The 22,454-nt window shown below is 44.2% G+C and overlaps 1 protein-coding gene across 1 annotated transcript in view; it reads right to left on the bottom strand.

The window, feature by feature from the left end:
* The window catches only part of PAPOLG (poly(A) polymerase gamma), a 77,402-nt gene extending 59,233 nt beyond the window's left edge, over positions 1 to 18,169 (bottom strand). The window contains exons 1-8 of the mRNA XM_074947150.1: positions 18,105 to 18,169; positions 15,973 to 16,131; positions 15,830 to 15,896; positions 13,600 to 13,681; positions 13,405 to 13,514; positions 9,208 to 9,261; positions 2,657 to 2,768; positions 939 to 1,028 (exon numbers count right to left, since the gene is read on the bottom strand). Coding sequence (XP_074803251.1) covers positions 939 to 1,028; positions 2,657 to 2,768; positions 9,208 to 9,261; positions 13,405 to 13,514; positions 13,600 to 13,681; positions 15,830 to 15,896; positions 15,973 to 16,131; positions 18,105 to 18,169 — 739 coding nt within the window. The remainder of the gene's footprint in view (positions 1 to 938; positions 1,029 to 2,656; positions 2,769 to 9,207; positions 9,262 to 13,404; positions 13,515 to 13,599; positions 13,682 to 15,829; positions 15,897 to 15,972; positions 16,132 to 18,104) is intronic.
* Positions 18,170 to 22,454: the final 4,285 nt, after the last annotated feature.

The following is a 22,454-nucleotide window of genomic DNA, read 5'->3' as shown; positions in this document are numbered from 1 at the left end:
TGTTTAGTCTCTTTCTGGCCTGGGGAATGAACATAGTATAAATAGCACAAGGCAAAGGGGAATGCCTTTCCCAAGGCATTTAAGACATCTGGTAAGGGTGTGACTATGGCATGTCATATGTTTCTTCATCTTCAAATCTGCCGTGGACAACTGTACCAAGTGCTGCTGAATATCTGAACTATCCTAAAACCTAACCTAACACTATTAATTGATTTAAAAACACAAAAACAACCACCCACTCTCCTTCCCACCCACCAAGGCACTTAAAAAAAACTATGGATCTAAGAGATCCAGAGAAGTCCATATCCATCTGTCTGCTGCAGTTGGAAGAGACCGAGACAGCATTTGGTGCCAAAGCCTGAGAATGTACTCAAACCCTGGGGTGAGGGGCAGGAAGGGTGTGGGAGCGCTCTAATGAGCACTCTTACCAGAAAATTCCATTGTCCAAATTGCACCGGTTGGCACATCCCAAGAGTGAAAATATGCAGAAGACACTCAAAGAAGAAGGTTAGTTAAGTTTACATAATCCATTGTGCAATAGGCACACGAAAAGTAGAGGGCTATTGTTTTCAGCAGTTCTCATGACAAATATATGAACGTGCTTCAAGCTACTTTGACCCCCATGGAGACATTTGCCTCACCTTCTGTGTATGACTATTTACCTAGCATCATGACTACTCAATACACTATTTATGAGTGTTTACTATTTTAGCATGTCTGAATAAAGTTTAGTTTTGAAATAAAGATCGCAGTTCTTATTCACGATCACATATATGGAAAGTTTGGCCTTTTTAAAAGATTCCTGAATTACCCCATGAAATATTCCTTAAGTGGTTAGACATGTTACTCTGAGCCTTCAGTTATCTAGACTTTTCAGGAACTTTTCAGGAACAATTAAGCTTCTGGGTAGAGATCAAGAATGATTGTGTTTTACTCACGTTTTGCCCACAGTTTAATTGCTCTAAGGGTTAGTCTGAAGTTCTCCTTGTGTGGCACTAAATGCAGAATTTCATCAGTAACTCTGCAACCTGCAAGAGATTTAAACTGCAAATTTAATAATCTCAGCTTTTTACTAGTTTACCACTTTAGTCTTGTTGAAAGAGTTTCTAAAGTAAGCATTGTATAACAATTGCTTGTATAAACAAAATCCATATTTTACTACTGTAAATACGGTTAGAGGACATGTTAGTAGCCTCCAGTATGCACCCACATACCTTGTGAATATCACAGATTTTCAGAGTTTAGGCTGCAGCTATAATCAATTTTTTAACAAGTAAAAGTCCATTCTGCATGAGATGGGGGGGACGGGAGGGGGGAGAAGAGGAGATCTGAGAGCCAAGTCGGTCAGTTTTAACAGCCATACACAATTAGAGAGAACTCAGGACTGCTGAGTAGTGAGGTTAAGCTCGAAGTATCAGAAGACTTCCTTTGCTTTAAGTAACTCATAGCAATAGTTTACTTTTATAGGTATCACCTCATGTCAAGTGCTTTAGCTATTTATGACAGGTTTCAGAGTAGCAGCCGTGTTAGTCTGTATCAGCAAAAAGAACGAGGAGTACTTGTGGCACCTTAGAGACTAACAAATTTATTTGAGCATAAGCGTTTGTGGGCTAAAACCCACTTCATTGGATGCATGCAGTGGAAAATACAGTAGGAAGATACACACACAACAAAAAAAATGGGTGTTGCCATACCAACTAGAACAAGAGTAATCAGTTAAGGTGAGCTATTATCAGCGGGGGGACGGGACTTTTGTAGTGATAATCAGGATGGCCCATTTCCAACAGTTGACAAGAAGGTGTGAGTAACAGCAGGGGGAAAAATAAGCATGGGGAAATAGTTTTACTTTGTGTAATGACCCATCCACTCCCAGTCTTTATTCAAGCCTAATTTAATGGACACCAAAAAGAATAATTTTTTTCTTATTGCTTATTTTTGCCCCCCCCCCCGCCCCCCGTTACTCACACCTCCTTGCCAACTGTTGGAAATGGGCCATACTGATTATCACTACAAAAGTTCCCCCCCACTGATAATAGCTCATCTTAACTGATTACTCTTGTTATAGTTGGTATGGCAACACCCATTTTTTCATGTTCTGTGTGTGTGTGTGTGTATATATATTTTTCCTACTGCATTTTCCACTGCATGCATCCGATGAAGTGGGTTTTAGCCCACAAGAGCTTATGCTCAAATAAAGTGTTAGTCTCTAAGGTACCACAAGTACTCCTCGTTCTTTTAGCTATTAATATACAGCAGCACTGTCATACATCTCCCCCCTTAGTGGAAGAAGCAACCAACTGGCATAAGCACAGTGAACAAAGAATCAGGAAAATGTTAGGTATTGTCAGACATTTGCCCTACTCATTAAAGTGTCTAATATCCAGAACTGACAGAACCTTGATATATCCAGATTTTTTTTTTTTTTAAAACTTACCCATCACTGTGGTATCTAAATATCTCAGATCTCATCCAATAAAGCATACAGGAGAATATTAGGAATCTATGCAATAGGAGTAATGTCTTTTTTGTACAAACTTGGAAAAGGTAATTTGTAAACAAAATACATGTCTATTTCTAATACAATTTAACATTTTACAAAATATTTTCTTATCCCACATGAATGAGTTATCAGGTTTAAGATTAAAACAGAAGTTACCATTTAAGCTTCGTATACATCTTATATCCAGGCTTCTTAGACGCGAATCATCTCGAAGTTCCAAGTTATCAGAAATAGTCTGTACAGCCAGTCTTGCAAACACAAGATCAATCTTAGGGAGAAAAATTTAAAGTGCATTATACTTTGCATCTATAGAGAAGTATAAGCTGAAGTAACAATTTTAAATTCTCCTCAATGAATGCTACAATTACACAAATCTGGAGAGTTCACCACCAGATTATTAGGATTTAGTGCATTAGATATATCAAGAAAACAGGACATACAGCTGTCAAAAAGTATGTTTCATGGGGGGGGGGGGGGACCATTTTTGCTTTGTTTGAAACTCACATTTTTTCTTTTGACAAGAAAGGCCACTCCTCCCCCCGCCCCCTTTTAATAGGGAAAGAAGCCATTTTGCTTATAATTTAAGTTTCAAAACAAAATTAAAAAAATTTTCAAGTAGTGGAGGTTTTCTAAACAAATTGACATTTCATTGAAAACCAAAAATGGAACTTTTCTATGCAAGACATCAACCCCTTTCTTTAATTAAAGAATTTGACCAGCTCTGCTATACATGACTAAAGGCTGGATAATTTTCTTTCTGCATTAATGGTTCCTGTGGTATTATAGATACTGTGTTTATTTTGTACTTTCTACAAAAACTTGTCTTTTCATGAAGAGAATAGTCTTTAAATACACAAAGTCAGCTTTAGAGTTCATATTTTGTGAGAAAGATGCAGGACCAGATTCTTCAGCCTGTTAAAGCTTCTTTGAGCCACCAGAAGATCACATTCTCCCTACATCTGGGAATCCTTGAGTGATGTAGAACCACAATAGTAACCTTATGCAACCCCCTCCTTCTGACCCAGCATGTGGGGCATGGTCAGGGTGTTTGTAGGGCTGATCCCTGCATTCAGGAAAAGCTAGCATAAGATACACAGGTCTTCAGACCCCTATTATGCAGTAGACCAGCACAACTGTAATCAGGGGAATGCAAGGGTAGCTTAAAGCAATCTTTGCCCATGCTCCTCCCATTAACTTGCACCAGGTAAAGCTCAGCTTGAAGAATGTCGGCCTTGAACTTTATATCCTTTGCTATGGCTATGTAGCCATGTGTGCTTTTTTCCCCCTACTATGTCAAGAAGTATTCTAGACTCAGACAAGGAAGATTTGCTTAAAGAAAAAAAAAAAGCAGCAACAATTACCAAATGCTGTTTTCAGTAGGAATGTAAAAGATTAACTGGTAAGCATTACGTTTACTGTTAACCGACCTTAACTGTTACCTCCGCCCCCCTGCCATGCCAGGCTGGCCGGAACAGCCGCCGGAACCCCCACTGTGCTAGCCCGGCCGGAGCGACCTCAGTTAATGATATAATTTTAATAATTTAACCAGTTAACTTTAACCGATATTTACATCTTTAGTTTTCAGTACTGTTTCTTAATCTCGTCCTCTGAATTTTTACATTTTGATTTAGTCACGTCAGCAACACTATACTACTCTGCCAACAGTTGCATTTTTCTAGGAGGCATCTGCCCATCAGAGCAGATGTACGGCTCTGAGTATTCTGACTTGTCTTGTCAATATATTAAGGCAATATAGTAATACAATTCATTGGGGGGGGGGGGGGAAGAGAAGAGATAAATAGCAGTCTGGTCTACTTGTATGAACGTAGTGCTTAATCTCAAGGAAATAAGGACCCAAAATACAATATCTTGCTTAGATAGTGATCCATAACAGGAAAGACTCAAAAACCTCGTCGTTACCTACGTTTTCTGAAACTCCCTCTCATTTTGCAACTCCTGTTCCTTGATGCATATTTAGTATTTAGACAGTTTAAGTTGGATTGTAAACAATAAGCTACTTTTGTGAAGAGTTAAAGTAGAATATACAGTGCCAAGACCTTCTGGTGATGTACCGTGTAGGTATTAACCATAGAACATGTATCAATAGCACCCTGATCCTCAGACACACTACTGACTTCTGACAGCATTCCCCGCAACTGGCAGATACTGTGAAGCAGGACTTAAATGAGGAACTTTTAGACAGTCTTTGTTTGGCATTACTGCCTCAACTTTTGCTCCTCAAACGTTCACGTTTGTCCTATCTGGCTCTCTCGCTGTTTAAGCAAACCGGTATTTGCAAAAACCAGTTATTTTGCCCAGCTAATGTATTCAACCACCTCATGTGGCTCCCTCTGCACAGCTCCAAGAGTTGCTGGAATGTGAAGGATGACCATCACTCACAGATCTTGGGAGACAGGCCAACCTGAAGCAAATACTCACAAGCAAATACTCACCAGCAACCACACACCACACAACAAAAACACTAACCCAGGAACCTATCCTTGCAACAAAGCCCGTTGCCAACTGTGTCCACATATCTATTCAGGGGACACCATCATAGGGCCTAATCACATCAGCCACACTATCAGAGGCTCATTCACCTGCGCATCTACCAGTGGGATATATGCCATCATGTGCCAGCAATGCCCCTCTGCCATGTACATTGGCCAAACTGGACAGTCTATACATAAAAGAATAAATGGACACAAATCAGACGTCAAGAATTATAACATTCAAAAACCAGTCAGAGAACACTTCCATCTCTTTGGTCACTTGATTACAGACCGAAAAGTGGCAATTCTTCAACAAAAAAACTTCAGAAACAGACTCCAGCGAGAAACTGCTGAATTGGAATTAATTTGCAAACTGGATACAATTAACTTAGGCTTGAATAGAGACTGGGAGTGGATGGGTCATTACACAGAGTAAAACTATTTCCCCATGTTTATTCCCCCCTCTCCCCCCCCGCCCCCCGTTCCTCAGACATTCTTGTTAACTGCTGGAAATGGCCCACCTTGATCATCACTACAAAAGGTTTTCTCCCCCCGCTCTCCTGCTGGTAATAGCTCATCTTAAGTGATCACTCTCCTTACAGTAAAAAGAAAAGGAGTACTTGTGGCACCTTAGAGACTAACCAATTTGAGCATAAGCTTTCGTGAGCTACAGCTCACTTCATCGGATGCATTCCAATGAAGTGAGCTGTAGCTCACGAAAGCTTATGCTCAAATAAATTGGTTAGTCTCTAAGGTGCCACAAGTCCTCCTTTTCTTTTTGTGGCTACAGACTAACATGGCTGCTACTCTGAAACCTGGAATGTGCTTGTACCTGTCCCCAGCTTAGTCGTAGTCCTTAATGAACCATTTGCCAGATGACTCAAGGAATCTGGAGCTGAGATTCAGATACATAACCGGTTGCTAGTTCCCAGCTTTGCCTTTCCCAGGGTAACCATGTGGGGGAGGAGAACCAGCTTTTGCCCTTTGTCCCTGAGCAAGGGGAGGGGTTTCTGTTTCTGGAGACAGGTTTCAGAGTAGCAGCCGTGTTAGTCTGTATTCGTAAAAAGAAAAGGAGGACTTGTGGCACCTTAGAGACTAACCAATTTATTTGAGCATAAGCTTTTTATCTGAGCATAAGCTTTCGTGAGCTACAGCTCACTTCATCAGATGCATCCAATGAAGTGAGCTGTAGCTCATGAAAGCTTATGCTCAAATAAATTTGTTAGTCTCTAAGGTGCCACAAGTACTCCTCTCTCTTTTTTCTGGAGACAAAATCCTGCTCTGGGTCTCTGGCAGACTGGAGCAAATGAGCCACTTACCTCCCTCTGCTGGAATATAGCAGCCAGCCAGCAGGAAGCTAAGGGGCTACAGTAGAGAAGGGACAGTAGCTGCTCAGCACACATCTGGCTCCCACCAGAACTACTCCACAGAACTGCCTTCCTCTGCAACACTCTCCACTCACTGCAGTGAGAGGTAATTCAAACACTGCATTTTAAGAGAGTCTGTGGCTCAGGGAACACACTTTTAATTTAGAAGAAAAATGAATATTTAATTCAGTTTCCTTGAAGGGTCACAAGCAGCCTCATGGACAAACTGGAAACTCCTGTTCTAAAAGATGGCAAGTCTCTTCTGCTTCACTAATATGAAGTGTTCTTCCTTGAAAGTCCCACCACATTTACTCAAGTCAATTCATGCTATACATTGCAGGGGCAGAGGGGAGAAGAAAGGGGGTCACTGAGTAGGAACGTGTGTATCCCAAAACCCTAGCTCTGATTTTCATCCTGCAGATATTTTTTTCCACTAAGGCCTAGTCTACATGACACAGTTAGGCAGCTTATGTCAACCTAATTATGTCAGTGTCTATGCTACAGCCTTGCTCCCAATGAGGTAAGTGCCCTTCCACACCGACATCGTAACTCCACCTTCACGAGAAGCGTAGGACTCACGTCCATGTAATTAGGGCAATGCAGTGTCTGTGTTACTTACCTCAGCTGTTGGCTGTCTGTCAATTTCATGGCAGGAGCCCTGGGTGGCTAGACCCTGCTCCTGGCTGGGAGCTGGGGCAAAAAGCCCTGGGCTACCAGGCCCTGCTCCCCTTCCCTACCAGGAAATTGACAAGGCTGCTCTGCTCCCAGTGGGGAGCTGAAAAGCCTTGAGCAGCTTCTCCCCACTCTCGCTCCTGATGGGAAACAGGGATGGGGCAGCCCGCTGGGACTCTGTGGGGCGAGCTTCCAGCAGAGCTGAGACAGGCCTCTGAGCTCCCCACACTGCCTCTCTTAGGTCAGTGGAAGCACTCCTGGTGAGGACACGCAACACTGACTCAAGGAGGGTAGTGTGGACATGTACCACAGCAGTAATTACTGAGATGGCTGTCAATCAACCTAATATAGCTCAATTTACATTTCTGGTGTAGATATACCCTAAAATAGAAGTTTAGTGTAATGCAATCTGGGGAAAAGGCATGGCCCACATGAGAGCCTGACTAACTTCGTAGTAGTTTAAAGACTTGTCTAGGTGAACATTTAGTTTGTGGCAAGCTGGGGTGTGAATCTAGCCCACATTAGGGCTATCTGTTCAAGTACTCTGCTGACATACATTAACAGTGTTAACACGCTTTGATCTGGTCCTCTTTGAAACAAGACTGTTAATTCGTATCAGCAGGGGGCACACAAACAATGAGACTGCAGCAAACTAGTGTGTGAATCCAGCCCACCCCAGCTTGCCACAAACTAGATGTTTGTTGAAACGAGCTCTTAGGGTATGTCTACACAGCAGTATGACACCTGTGGCTGGCCTGTGCTAGCTGACTTGGGCTTAGGCTGTGGAGCGGTTTCATTGTTGTGTAAACTTCAGGGCATGGACAGGAGCCTGAGCTCTAGGACCCTGCAGGGTGGGAGAGTCTTAGTACTCGGGCGCAAGCCTGGAAGTCTACACAGTAATGTAACAGGCCAGCTGTGAGTTTTTCTTTGCAGTGTAGACATCCCTTAAGGCTGGTCTGAAATGCAGCATGCATCAAAGTGCTACACTGCAACTCCCCCATGTGGACACTGCTGGCAAGAACTAAAAGGCACCTAGCTCACGTTAACATAGTACATTGCCATGTACATTGGTCAAACTGGACAGTCTCTACGTAAAAGAATAAATGGACACAAATCAGATGTTAAGAATTATAACATTCATAAACCAGTCGGAGAACACTTCAATCTCTCTGGTCACGCAATCACAGACATGAGGGTCGCTATCTTAAAGCAAAAAAAACTTCAAATCCAGACTCCAGCGAGAAACTGCTGAATTGGAATTCATTTGCAAATTGGATACTATTAATTTGGGCTTGAATAGAGACTGGGAGTGGCTAAGTCATTATGCAAGGTAGCCTATCTCCCCTTGTTTTTTTCCTACAACCCCCCCCCCCCCCAAGACGTTCTGGTTAAACTTGGATTATTGCTGTGCACATTGTAAGATGAGCTATTGCCAGCAGGAGAGTGAGTTTGTGTGTGTGGTTTTTGGAGGGGGGTGAGAAAACCTGGATTAGTGCTGGAAATGACCCACCTTGATTATCATGCGCATTATAAAGAGAGGTTTCAAAGAGGGATGGGCTATTACCAGCAGGAGAGTGAGTTTGTATGTGTGTGTGTGGGGGGGGGGGGGGGAAAAGGGTGAGAAAACCTGGATTTGTGCTGGAAATGGCCCTACTTGATGATCACTTTAGATAAGCTGTTACCAGCAGGAGAGTGGGGTGGGAGGAAGTTTTGTTTCATGGTCTCTGTGTGTATATAATGTCTTCTGCAGTTTCCACGATATGCTATGCATCCGATGAAGTGAGCTGTAGCATGAAAGCTCATGCTCAAATAAACTGGTTAGTCTCTAAGGTGCCACAAGTACTCCTTTTCTTTTTACGAATACAGACTAACACGGCTGTTACTCTGAAACCTGTTAACATAGTCCTAACCCAAGCTAGGTGCCTTTTAGTTCATGCCAGCAGTGTCCACATGGGGCAGTTGCAATGTAGCACTTTGGTGCATGCTGCAATTCACACCCCGTAATCTGAACTGCAGAGCTGTGTACACAAGCCCTTAGACTTTGGAGTACTAATGAATAACCTTTCAAAATAGTTTGTTGTGCCAGTGAGACCAGAACCAGTGATATATCATTCAAATTCCAAAGCAAAAAACCAATCATCTGCATTTTAACAAGACACTAAACTTTAATTCTTACCTCAATACCATCAAATTCAAACTTGATAACTGGTACATACGCATCTTCTATCGCCTGTAAAGCAGGAAGGGAAAATGCCTAAGTTTTTGCATTTTTAAAAAGCAAGTCTTGTGTTTCACCTCCTGACCTTTTGTTCCCCTCACCCCCCTAGGGTGTAAGGCCAGAAAAAGTATTTCAGCAATATTTAAAAATACTAACACAAATCAGTTAGCTAGACCACTTTGCATATATGCAATACAATACTTAGTTAAGTCTTCCCATTTCTCTTGGGAAGGTGGAAAGTCCACTTTTTTTAAAAAAGGGTGTTTACATTTGTCTACTGTAATCAGTAAGATTGCAACTGACAGCAGTTAACGCTCAGCTACCTTCAAAGTTGAGAAAAGCTTTGTTTAAAATGCGACTCCTCTAAAATTTAGATGATTACTTGGATTGCCTTGAAATTTGGAGTACATGGAGAACATAAGAATGGCCACACTAGGTCAATGGTCCATCTAGCCCAGTATCCAGTCTTCTAACATTGCCAAATGACCAAAAGGTAATGAACAGAACTGGGCAACTTCAAGTGATCTATCCCGTCATCCAGTCCCAGCTTCTGGCAGTTGGAGGGATACCCAGAGCATGGAGTTGCATTTCTGACCATCTTGTGTAATAGCCATTGATATCCTCCATGATATTATCTAAATTTTTTTTTTTTTTTTTAAATTTTTAACAGTTCTACTTTTGGCCTTCACGACATCCTATGGCAATGTGTTCCACAGGTTAATTGTAAGTTGTATGAAACGCACTTCCTTCTGTTTTAAACCTGCTGTCTCTTTAGAACATCGGCTGGCCCCTGTGTTATGTGAAGGGGTCAATAACACTTCCTTATTCCCTTTCTTCACACCATTCATGATTTTATAGACCTCTCTCATATCCCTCTTAGTCGTCTCTTTTCTAAGATGACCAGTCCCACTCTTTTTAATCTCTCCTCATATAGAAACTGTTCCATACCCCTAATAATTTTTGTTGCCCTTCTTTGTACTGTTTCCAATTCTAATATATCTTTTGGGAGATGGGGCAATAAGAACTGCATGAAGCATTCAAGGTGTGGGCATACCATGGATTTATATAGTAGCATTATGATATTTTCTATTTTATCATCTCTTCCCTAATGGTTCCTCACTTTATTTTGATGGCCATTGCACATTGAATGGATGTTTTCAGAGAGCTATCTACGATGACTCCAAAATCTCTTTCTACAGCTAATTTAGACACCACCTTTATATAGATTAGTTGGGTTGGTTTTTTTTAAAAATGTGCATTTTGTTGCACTTAATATTGCATTTCATCTGCCATTTTCTTACTCAGTCAAGTGAGATCCCTTTGTAACTCTTCTCAGTCAGCTTTTGATTTAACTATCTTGAATAATTCTGTATCTGCAAATTTTGCCACCTCACAAGTCCCAGTACAGGTCTTTCGGGGAACCCCACTATCTGCCTGTCTCCATTACTGAAACTATTTATTCCTACTCTGTTTCTTATCTTTTAACCAGTTACTGATCCATCAGTAGACCTTCCCTCTTATCCCATGATGGCTTAGTTTGCTTAAGAGCCTTTGGTGAGGGACCTCAAAGGCTTTCTGAAAGTCCAAGTACACTATCATCCACTGGTTCACCCTCATCCACATGTTTGTTGACACCCTCAGAGAATTCTAATAGATGGGAAATCATGTCTTACCATTTACAAAAGCCGTGTTGAGTCTGTAGGGATATGTTTGTAGAAGAGTATAATTTAGAGATGCTCTCTCATAAGGGGTATTATGAGCACAAGAATTTGGAGATGTGCCCTGGAGGCAGGCATTGGGAACACCAAACTGGCTGTGTGCAGCAGCTCACTACAGAAGCTCTCCAGTTTGTTTTATTAAAGTTTTATTCCTTTCTCATTGAACGGTTTGTTATTTAATGAACCCCAAGATCGTTCCAGAGTCTTCCCCAATATATCACATTTACCTAGGTTTCTGATACTTCTGTTCTTTATTATGGGTTCCACCAATTTGCTAGGTACTGAAATTAGGATTAGCTCAGGGAGGCACTGGGCAGAGTTACTGAACCAAGTTTAGGGTCATTTTCCTAAGATACAGCTTCCCCCCCCCACAAAAAAAGCTTTTCTTAAGGTTGACAGAGTTAGTCAACTTTTTTGCACAGGGAATCAAGCCATGGCTCTGATCATGTGCAAAATGGTCTCAGCTGCTTGACATTTACTCCAGCTAGTACAAGGCACCCACTGACCCTCTGGGGGGAGCAAAGCTGAACAGTATTTCCCAGGAAGCTTAGTTCTCTAGAGATGCATATGCCTAATGCTCACGTGCCAACTGTTTACACTGTGTATGTGCAGAAAGTAGGGTGACCAGATGTTCCGATTTTATAGGGACAGTCCTGATTTTTGGGTCTCTCTTATATTGGCTCCTATTTCCCCCCACCCCCTCCCGATTTTTCAATACTTGCAGTCTCGTCACCCTAGTAGAAAGAGAACCCAAAAGGCGTGTTAGCCAGCCACAAGGCACAGGACCTGAGCAGCTCAAAGGAACATATTACTACCACTGAACCTGAGCAACACCCAGCACAGTAACTTCTAATCTTGCCGTTAGCCAAAAATATAAGTAAAACAGGACAAAAATGTAAGCATGTTTCTAAAAATCTGCCTCTGTCAAAGGATTTTTTTTTTATTTTGGAAACATATATTCTGAGTGCACTCAAACTATCTTTGAAAAGAAAAATATTACACAAGGAAATGCTTCCTGGGAGGGGAGGAAGATACATGGGGATGGGTGGCAAGGGAGAAGGGTTGGGGACTCAGGATGAGGAGCAGGTGTAAGGGGCAAGGTGAGGGATGACATGGAGGTGGTTGGCGAGACTACAGGAAGGAATTAAGAGTGGGGTGCTTGTCAGTCCCATATTCTCCTTTCCCTTATGCATGCCAGGATCTAGGAGACACCTGCCCCATTCACCTGAGATGAATGGAGCAGTTCACACATCTGAGCGTTTGATTCAGGCTATATTATATGTTGCAGGGGATAGCGGGAGGAGAAAGACACACCAGCTTTCTCTCACATGCTTCAGTTTACTGTGACCATTATGGAATTAAAAAAAACAAAAACAAAAACAACCTATCAGTTACCCAGCTAGTTCAAGTGGGCAAAAGTCTGTGTGGCAGGTTTAAAGGTTCCAGTCCTGCTGATGACCCTGTGGACATTAGTATAATGCAACATGAGGGAGTTTGTTTTTTCAGTTTGCCTTTTTTAAAATTATTAATTATGGGAAGTTATAAAAAAACTATATTGCAACCTTCATGCTCTTTTAAAATCAAACATTCAGAATTTAGGAAATGCCAAAATTAAGGTTGCCTGTTCAAACTTAGTTTGACCCCTTGTGTGCCTGCATGATACAGTTTTAATTAGTTTTTTCTGCAGGACCCTTGCCTCATTCAGTGCACAAGATAGACATGCTCTGAGGATGAATTGGGGATGTACATTAAAGGAGGCTGTTCCTATAGGACTCCTGCCTCATGTTGCAGAAGCTGGAAGGCACGTAGTAAATGAGGCAGGGGACTGTAGGAAAAGGAAGGACGGTTTCCTGGTTAAAGCAGCTGACCGCTGTCCTAGATAACTGGATTCTATCCCTGCCTCTGCTGCACAGTTCCTATGTAATCTAGGCAAGTTACTTATAACCAAAAATTTCACTAAGTGTGTATGTTCCTCATTGTCTGGATGCCCAACTTTAGACCTTGGTGCCTGATTTTGCAGAAATGCTGAGCATTCAACTGCAAGTGAAATCAATGGGAGCTGTGATTTAAACATGTTAAGTGCAGTATAATGCAAACCACATAGGACATGCTTTTTCTCAGGGTCTCTCAAATTGGGCACACAAAATTAGTGGAAACTTGTAGAAAGAACATACTATGTGATCATCTAGTTAACCACTATTATAATGCATATACACAAATGGGTTGATTAAAGTTGCACAGGCAACTTTAGGTAGGAAATATCAGAATACTTGACTTTGCAACCTTAGTGTTTTAACAGTGTTGTGTGTACAATACTATTTGAAGACTACTGTCAGCAACTGTAATTTTGTGAAATTGGTCAGTTTAAGCGTTCCAGTTGACAGTGTCCCTTTAACATGGACAAGTTTATTACTCTGAATACAAGTAGAAAACTTACTCTTAAGTTCCTGATTCCATCTTGAACCTTTAGCTTTTCAAAGAATGACTGAAAGAAATCTGATCTTTCCACATGTCTAGGAGCAACACAAAGAGCATCTATGTCAGCACCTGCAAAAATATCCCATATATCTTCAGTTAATCAAGCAGTTAGTCTGAAACAGTGTAAGACTAGACACTATTAAAAACAACATACCTTTGGTGTGTACTCCAAGCCTATAGGAGCCAAATGTGAATATTTTTCCACCAACAGTTGCTACAACTGAAGGTGGGAGGTTCTATAAATAGAGCAGAAATAAGAGTTTAAAATACAGCTCTTGGTTCCCAACGTCTAAAGCCCTACAAGCTATACTAGCACTTTGAGAGAGCTTAAGTTGGCTTGTTTTGGCAGTAAGTAAGATTTCAACAGATAAAGTGCAGTTAATACATGTGAAATAATTTGAGAATAAGATCTCAGTAATTTCTAAACAAAAATAAAAATAGCTATATGTGGGGACATTAGCTTAGCCTTCCTTAATGAACAGCAACATACTGATTGCTCAGGTACAAAAGGTTGTCACTGGAGTAAGAACTTTTTTTACCCATTTCCTACCAATGTTCTCTAGCCAACTGAAGTAACAGCAATATGAAATCATGGTGGCAGTCATTTCCTGAAGGATTTACAAAAATACAATGGATGCATTTATTACTATAGAAGTAACATCTCCAGTGTAGATAAGAGATACTTCCATTTATGTGAATCTGAAGAGCCATGTAATAAATTAAACACAGTCAGTGTAGGGTATAAACTGGATCATAACGGATATATTCTGAGAACTACAAGTAGTTATTTCACTGCCAGACTGAGATACTTTTAAAACTTTAGTCAAGGCTAGAATGTCACTCTCTGCTCTATAGGGAGGCTCAGCAGCATTACATTTTAATTAATAACTGTCAGTAAATGACAATTTTGGTTGATGCTGAAATTGATGAAAAACTATCAATCCTAACAGTGGGTGTGCCTGCTGGGATCAGGTGTCACTGGTCTTGCAGCCATGCAGGGAGCCCTCTGAAGCCTTGCTGTTGCAGACCCACTTGCTCCAGTAACAGCAGTGCTGCAGAGGGCTCCCTGCACTGCCTCAGGCCTGGTGGCACCTGATCCTTGCGGGCACAAAGAGTGAGGGGAGGGAGGGAGGCAGGCCGGCCGGCTGTGGTTTTGGCAGGGCAGAGCAGAAACCCCTGGTCAGGGCTGCAAGGAGGAAGCAGTGGTAGTGGCTGCCTTGCTGCTTAACACTTCCTGCCCAGAGACAACTTCCACACTGCTGGCTGGGGACTGAGTGGGGCCAGTCACACAATCTCCACAGGAACAAGATGGAGAAAGGCTGCGGTCCTGGCCTGGCTGAGCAGAGCCCCCTGACCAGGACTGGGAGGGAGAGGAGCCATCCCTGGGAAGGAGACATTTAGCAGCAGGGTGGCCTCCTCCTTGGCTAGGGATGACTCCTCCTCACAGCCTTGGCCAGGGTTTCTCTGCTCTGACCCACCAGGATCCCAGCCTTCCAGGGGTCCAGTGTCACCAGCTCTGTGGCCATGCAGGGAGCCCTATGCAGCTGCGCTGCCACAGCCCTGCTCACCTATTCACCCGCCAGGAGCGTGGGAGCTGTCCCGAGATGGGAATGGTTGAGCAGCAGGGTGGCCTCGCCCACTGCTGGGGCTCTTCCTCCTCTTTATAGTCTTGACAGGGGGCCTCTGCTCTTCCGGGCCAGGATGGCTGCACCCATCCCCACATCTTGTGCCCCGGTGGCTATGGGCCTTTGGCCACACCAGGAGCCCCCTGCAGCCTTGCTGTCAGAACTGCCCAAAACCTCGCCCAACCCCCGTAATTGTAAAAATAAAAATAGTTAATAGAAAAAAATCTTTAAAATATTGATAAGATCATGGAAGTTAGTTAATAAAAAAATTCATTTCGCCAGGCCCTATACTCATTAGATAAAGTTATCTGGTTCTAATTTGTATTGATAAACACAGATGATTTAGTTATGGCCAATTTACAAATTCACTTAATTGTTAGAAAAAGGCTTAAGGATCTAGGTAGGGTGACCAGATAGCAAGTGTGAAAAATCGGGACGGGGGTGGGGTGGGGGGGAGCCTATATAAGAAAAAGCCCCGAATATCGGGACTGTCCCTATAAAATTGGGACATCTGGTCACCCTAGATCTAGGTAGTTAAAATCTTCCAAGCCTTAACTTGAGTGACAATTACTACAAGCCTATTGCCCAATATGTAGATGGAAAAATTTATTATTCCTTTGCAGAAAGTCAGAGGACAGACTCCAGAATACAAGATTGAGAATTATCACTATGAACGCAAGAAAATAAGTTGAATAGTAGAAATAACGTACTTGTTCTCTTTTAAATTGTTTCTTAAATTGGAAATTTAAAAATGTTTACCTTACTCTCACTGAGTTCCGAAATCCATTCTTTGACTAATTTATTCAATTTACCAAGAACAATCAGCCTGTAATGAGAATCATCATTAGACTTAGTTTTAAAATAGATTCAAGCAATGTGTTTCAATTATATTAAAGTTATACCTGTGATTTAGTTCTTCTTCATCTTCAAATACTCCAAATGGCTTCATGGCTTCAATTAACTTCTGAGTGTAAATATAATCTATTTCCTTAGGAGGAGTCAAGCTAATTGGAGATGTTATTCCATAGTGCTTCTGAGGCTGATTCTCCAGCATAGAATTTCTGTTGAAGGAAACAGTAATGTTAAATATAACCAATGCCAGAAATGGTACTCTTACTGTAGTCAATGGTTATACCACTTTAGCCTACACTTTCAAAGCCAACCTCTGCTTTTTCATCCACAGTAGCAAGAAGGTGCAAAGTCGGAAGCCAGACTTAATCCTGACTAAAGAGAAAGTAATGATTATCCATGAGCTTATCCAAATGCAAGAGGTCAAATTAATGGCACGGCAATGATAATGAAAGCATTATACTTTAGTAACCAATATAGATTTAGGAGAAAAAGAAATTTACTGCTGCCATACTCAAGACCTTAATTCAAGCCATTTACATATAGAGTCAGGTGAAACATTGCATTTAACATGTGCTAAACTGACTTGAGTTTTCAGTGGCTTTAACAGCAGGGAGCCTTGTCTATGTTAGATTTATCAGTGATATCACACCTTTATATCCTAGTCTAGACAAAGCCTAAGTGATATTTAAAATAGATTTCAGAGTAGCAGCCGTGTTAGTCTGTATTTGCAAAAAGAAAAGGAGTACTTGTGGCACCTTAGAGACTAACCAATTTATTTGAGCATAAGCTTTCGTGAGCTACAGCTCACTTCATCAGATGCATTCAGTGGAAAATACAGTGCATTCAATGAAGTGAGCTGTAGCTCATGAAAGCTTATGCTCAAATAAATTGGTTAATCTCTAAGGTGCCACAAGTACTCCTTTTATTTAAAATAGAGTTTGCCATCAATTTTTTAAAATTACCTTTTTCCTAACCTAGACAACGCTGAACTCAGCAGAAGATGAATAAAAAAATGAATGGATGGGACCCCATAGCCATCACTGAGAACAGACCTTGTTGAGTGTGACACAGGCCCAATGAGGTTTCCCACACTTCCTTAGTAGTAATGTATGGACTGGACAGCATTCCCTCTAATTTTTTAGGTCCAAGTATGGAATGAATATTATGTGCACCAATATGGCGGTGATGTGCATCTCCTGGAAGCAGGTGCCAGGTCCCTGAAGCTCCGGGGTGCATGGGCAGCCAGGGAGGATCCGCACACTGCCCCCACCCAAGGGCCAGCTCTGCAGCTCCCATTGGTCAGGAACCGCGACCAAGGGGAGCTGTGGGGCTGGTGCCTACAGGCACAAGGGCAGCATGCAGAGCCTCCCATGTGCCTAGGGGCAGCAGGGACCTGGAGTCAGCTTCCTGGGAGCTGCAGTAAGTGCTGCCAGGACCCTGCGTCCCTAACCCCCTCCTGCACCCCAACCCACTGCCCCAGCCTGGAGTCCTCTCCTGCACACAAACTCCCTCCCAGAGCCTGCAACCTGGACCCCCCAACCCTCTGCCCCAGCCCTGAGCCCCAAACCCCTCATCCCCAGCCCCACCCCAGAGCCCACACCCACCCCCAGACCTCAACCCCCTGCCCCAGACCAGAGCCCTCTCCCACACCTTGAACCCCTCATTTCTGGCCCCACCCAGAGCCCTCACCCCCAGCCCAGAGCCCATACCACCCTCCTGCACCCCAACCCCCTGACCCAGGCCAGAGCCCTCTCCCCAAACCTCTCATCCCCAGCCCCACCCAAGCCCACACCCCCAGTCAGAGCCCTCTCCCCCCACCCAGACCCCAATCCTCTGTCCTAGCCTGGTGAAAGTGAGCGAGGGTGGGGGAGAACGAGCAGGGGTCCGGGCCTCAGGGAAGGGGCAAGGCAGGGGTGTTTGTTTTGTGCGACTAGAAAGTTGGCACCCCTACTCAACTTGTGGAGAACAGGAAGTGCATGGTGGGGGGGAACTTAGTTGTCCAGAACTCCCCACACAGATCCTGTCCCTAGCTCCCTTCAGTCTTTGGGAGGAAATTCCCCCAGACTCTGGCCTGGCCTGCTGCCCCCTCCCAGTTCTTGGGGGATAATCACTGACCCAGTTCCACTCGTTCACTGGTGGGGAGACTCCCTCACACAGACCATGGCCCTCTGTCCTCACTCACTGTGGATTAATTTGAAACTGGTGACTCTGTCTTGTATCTGGAGGATTTTGCTTTAGAGAGGACATGACCTAGGTCTACTTGGCAGCAATACATACCAGCATGTCAGGTGTGAGATTCCCCGGTTTGGGGAAAGGGTGCTAGCCACATGCCTCTGCACAAACACCAACCCTCCTCCTAGAGGTCAGAGTTAACCCCTGTGAAAAGTACCACACAACAATAGACCACCACTGTTATCTAACCCAGGCAAAGTCAGGAGTAAATCCAGGGTAGAATTTCTAGCAGACATAACAGCTCCAGAACAACATACACACCACAGCCCTGACCTCTAACCTAGCAAAACACACACAGACTTTCTGCCCCACATCGATGCAATCCCACCCCACCCCCACCCCCAGGTCAGTCCAACCTGTCTACACACTCAGACATTGGTCTGCGCTGAGAGCTCAAAATGGTGGGTCTGGCTCCCCAAAAAAGGGGACCCATGTGGGCACAATCACCCATACAGCAGCTGGCTCTCCTTCAAGCAGCTCTTAGTTCTGACTTTGCACAACCCTGGGCTTCAGCATCTTTCTGTGCTGCTTAAATCCATCTGGGGCAGCTCCAGCTTCTTTTGTTCCCCCTCCAAACTCTGCTCATTGACTCAAACCCTCCCAGGTGGTCTGTTAACCACTTGTGTCCTTGTTTTGGAGTGCATTGCCCCCAATCAATCATGTTTCATTGTCCTGTACAGGGGGGTGGGGAGAGAACAGGGGATGGAGTTCTACCGCCCTCACAGGGCACAGGCATCCCTCCCAAGAGCTGAATCACCTAAGTGTAAAGCCATGTCTGCGGAGAGCTTGCACCATAGCTCTGACAGGCATGAGCTGCCCTACTCATCTTAGTGCTAAAACAGATGCTTGTGATACTTTGCTTGTTAACTATTTCAATGTCCAGCAAAACATGAAAGCAAGAAGTGGATCATATTGAAGCTCTAAGCAATCACTGAAACGCTTTTCAGTGCCATCAGCTTGGGAGAGAATATTTCTCCATTGCAGAGTTAACTTGTGCATTTACTCAGGTGTTGCTCCGACCTGTTCACACACAAATCCCTGTCACTCTAGGTAAGGGGTGCTTTAAACACAGGTTAACAGACAGCAGATGATGAGTAAAACAAATGGGCTGAAGGGACCCCATAGCCATCACTGGGGAAAGACATAGTTGAGTGCAAGACAATGAGCATTCCCACACATGCTTATCAGGAACATGTGGACTGGGCTCAACCAGTCAGTAGGAAGGTGAGGCACTGGCCTCAAGCAGACACCCCCTCCCCGCATCTTCCAAAAATGGGGAGGAAGGGATGTGAAGCAGCATGATTGGACGGAGGGGAGCGAAACAAGCAGGCATTAAAGAAGGGCCATATATGGTTTTCCACAGCAGAGCTCCTCTGGGGCCTCACTTCGCCCTATCTAAAACTTCGTAAATGTGACCATGACCCTGGACTGGAGGTCCCAGAAAGAGTGGCTGGGTCCAGGAACAACCCCGCCAGACAGCCTGGAGAAAAAGCAGAGGCTTGGGGAAAGCAGCCAAGTCCAAAGACCTCCCCCAAACAGCCAGGAGAGGAGGGCCCTGGAGGCCACCTCCAAAGCTACCCTGAAGCTACAATAGAGCAGCCCCCAGCCCTGCCTCAGAGCTGCCTAGCAGATCCTCACCCTCACATCTCCTTCATGTCTTCTGCAGCAAGCTCCATGAGTGCAAAATGGACCAACACTCCATTCCAAAAACAACCCAGCCCCACTGCCCTACCTTTATATGGTACAGTGCAGCACCGTCCGCAACATAATGAAACCTCCACTGGTCACAGCCATCCCAGCAGCCCCTGCAGGAAGAGGCCATCACCCTCAAGCCTCTGGGGAGTGTAAACAGTCCCTCGTAGGAAGTGCACATGCAGGGAGATTGAGTGGTTATCCAGGACACCCCACACGGATTGTGACCTGGGTCCCCACTTCACTCATGACTCCTCACAAAAACCTTGACTTGCCCCCACCCCCCATTTGGGGTGGGAAAACTCCCTCACACAGACCCTGAACTCAGCCATCCTCAATCATTGGCAGAGGGAAGCAAAGACTTTCTCACACAGATGCTGCCCTGGGACCCCTCACTCATTATGGGAGGAGAGGGAGGAAGGACTCCCTCACACAGAACCTGCCCCAGGTCCCCACCCCCACTCTCTGGAAATTAATTTCAAATTGATGACGGTCCTTTGTAACTAGAGGATGCTGCTTTATGGAGGAGAGCATAAGCTGGGGCTCTCCTTGGCAGGAACACATACCAGCACCTCTCCCAAGAGTTGAGCAAAGAGTAAAGCCATGTCTGCGGAGAGTTTGTAGCCATAGCTCTGATAGGTGTGAGCTGCCCTAATCATCTCAGTGAGTGCCAGTGATGGGGCTTTAAGTATTAACTATTTCACTGCTCATCAAAGCACATAAAGAAGCAGATCAGGCCTAGTCTAGACCTAAAACTTAGGTTGATCTAGCTGCATCACTCAGGGCTGTGAAAAAAATTTCACAGGGAAACTAGCCTCAGGTGTCCCCTCTCCCAAGAAAGGGGAGGGAGAAAGAGGATGTAAAGCAGTATGGAGTATAGGGAGAAATGGAGACAACTAGACATTAGGGAAGAGCCTGACCATATGGTTTGCTATAGCAGAGCTCCTCTAGGGGCTAATTTCACACCTCCTGAAGTCTACCACCAAAACCTCAGACAGCAGGGCCCAAGGAAAACAAACAGGTCTGGGGAAACCTCCACCCCCACAACAGCCAGAGTAAAAAGAAGGACCCCAGAGAAAGTAGCCAAGTCCAAGGACACCTGATATAGCCAGGGAAGGGGGCCAGGGACCACCCCCAGAACTTCACTGCAGCTACAATAAAGTAGCCCCCCAAGGGCTGTCCAGCCAATCCTCACCCACACATCTCCTTCATAACCTCCACTTGCAAGCACCACACAAGTGAAACCAACCAACACTCTGCTTCAAAAGCAAGCTGCTACCAGCCCCTGCCTGCCTCTATATAGTGCCACGCCTCTGAAAGTCACAGCCTTTCCAATAGCCCCAGGGGCCAAAGACTGCCCCGCCCTTCCCTCAGCCTGTGGCCTATTGGGGAGTGTAAACAATCTCTGATGGGAAATGCACGTGGAGAGAGACTGATTCTTCACACAGACCCTGTCCTGTTTCTCCCTTTGCTCCTCAGGGGGACATTCCTTCACAGAGATCCTCTCTTGGACCTTCCTCATTCTTCAGGGGGCCACTTCCTCATACAGAGCCAGTCCTGAGCCCTCTTGCTCATGGGAAGGAGACTCCCTCCCACAGATGTTGCTCCAGGCTCCCCTCACTCACTAGAATTTAACTTCAAATTGGTGACTCTCCTTGTAGCTGGAGGATGTTGCTTTATGGAGGAAAGCATGAGCTGGGGCCCTCCTTGGCAGTAGTGCATACCAGCATCTCTCTCAAGAGTTGAAACAAGGGTAAAAGCATGTCTGTGGAGAGCTTGCAGCCATAGCACTGACAAGTGTGAGCTGCCCCATTCATCTCAGTGAGTGCTGACTCAGATGCCAGTGATGGTGCTTTAAGTGTTGACTATTTGACTGACCATCAAAGCATGTAATAAAGAAGTAGATCATATTCTGAAACTCTAAGGAATCTACCTGAGCAACAACTCTTTTTGGTGCCATCAGCTTGGGAGAAAATGTCTTGGGGAGAGTATTACTCCATTGCAGAGTTAACTTGGGTTCTTACTCAGGAGTTGCTCCTAACCCCCTTGTGTCGACACACAAATCCCTCTCACCAAAGTTCAGAGATGCTTTCAACTGAGGGTAACTGGCTTATCTGGAGTTAGAACAGAGCCAGAGTCAGGCTTTTGCTGAGGCCTTGTTTTCAATGCTAAAAAGGTGTGTTTTTTAATTTCCGGGTAACAGGCTTGTGAGCTATCCCAAGGTAAAACCACAGTGAAACAAGGCACTTTAGTTTTACCACAAAGTAAACCAGGTGAGGTCTGCACAATACTCTTGCCTGGGGTTGACCTCACCTAGTTTACTTCATGTTAAAACTAAAGTGCCTTGTCTTCACAGTGGTTTTACCTCAGGATAGCTCATACATGTTAGTTCCCTCCGTATAAAAACACACCTCTATTAGTGGTGAAGACAAGGCCTTGAGCTGGTTACCAGTAATAGTCCCACAGTTTGCAGTAATAGTCCCACAGTTCTGCCCAGTGCCCAGAAGGACAGACAAGTTCTACCACAATTCACCAGAGAAAAATCATAGAGCGGAAGCACAAAGAAGAACAGGATGTGTTCCCAGAAGTTATAGTGACACACAAGGGG

This window comes from Natator depressus, chromosome 3 (genome assembly GCF_965152275.1).
Source record: "Natator depressus isolate rNatDep1 chromosome 3, rNatDep2.hap1, whole genome shotgun sequence".
Classification (NCBI taxonomy): domain Eukaryota; kingdom Metazoa; phylum Chordata; order Testudines; family Cheloniidae; genus Natator; species Natator depressus.
The sequence above is the reverse complement of the archived record's forward strand: the minus strand, read 5'-3'. Positions and strand labels throughout refer to the sequence as shown.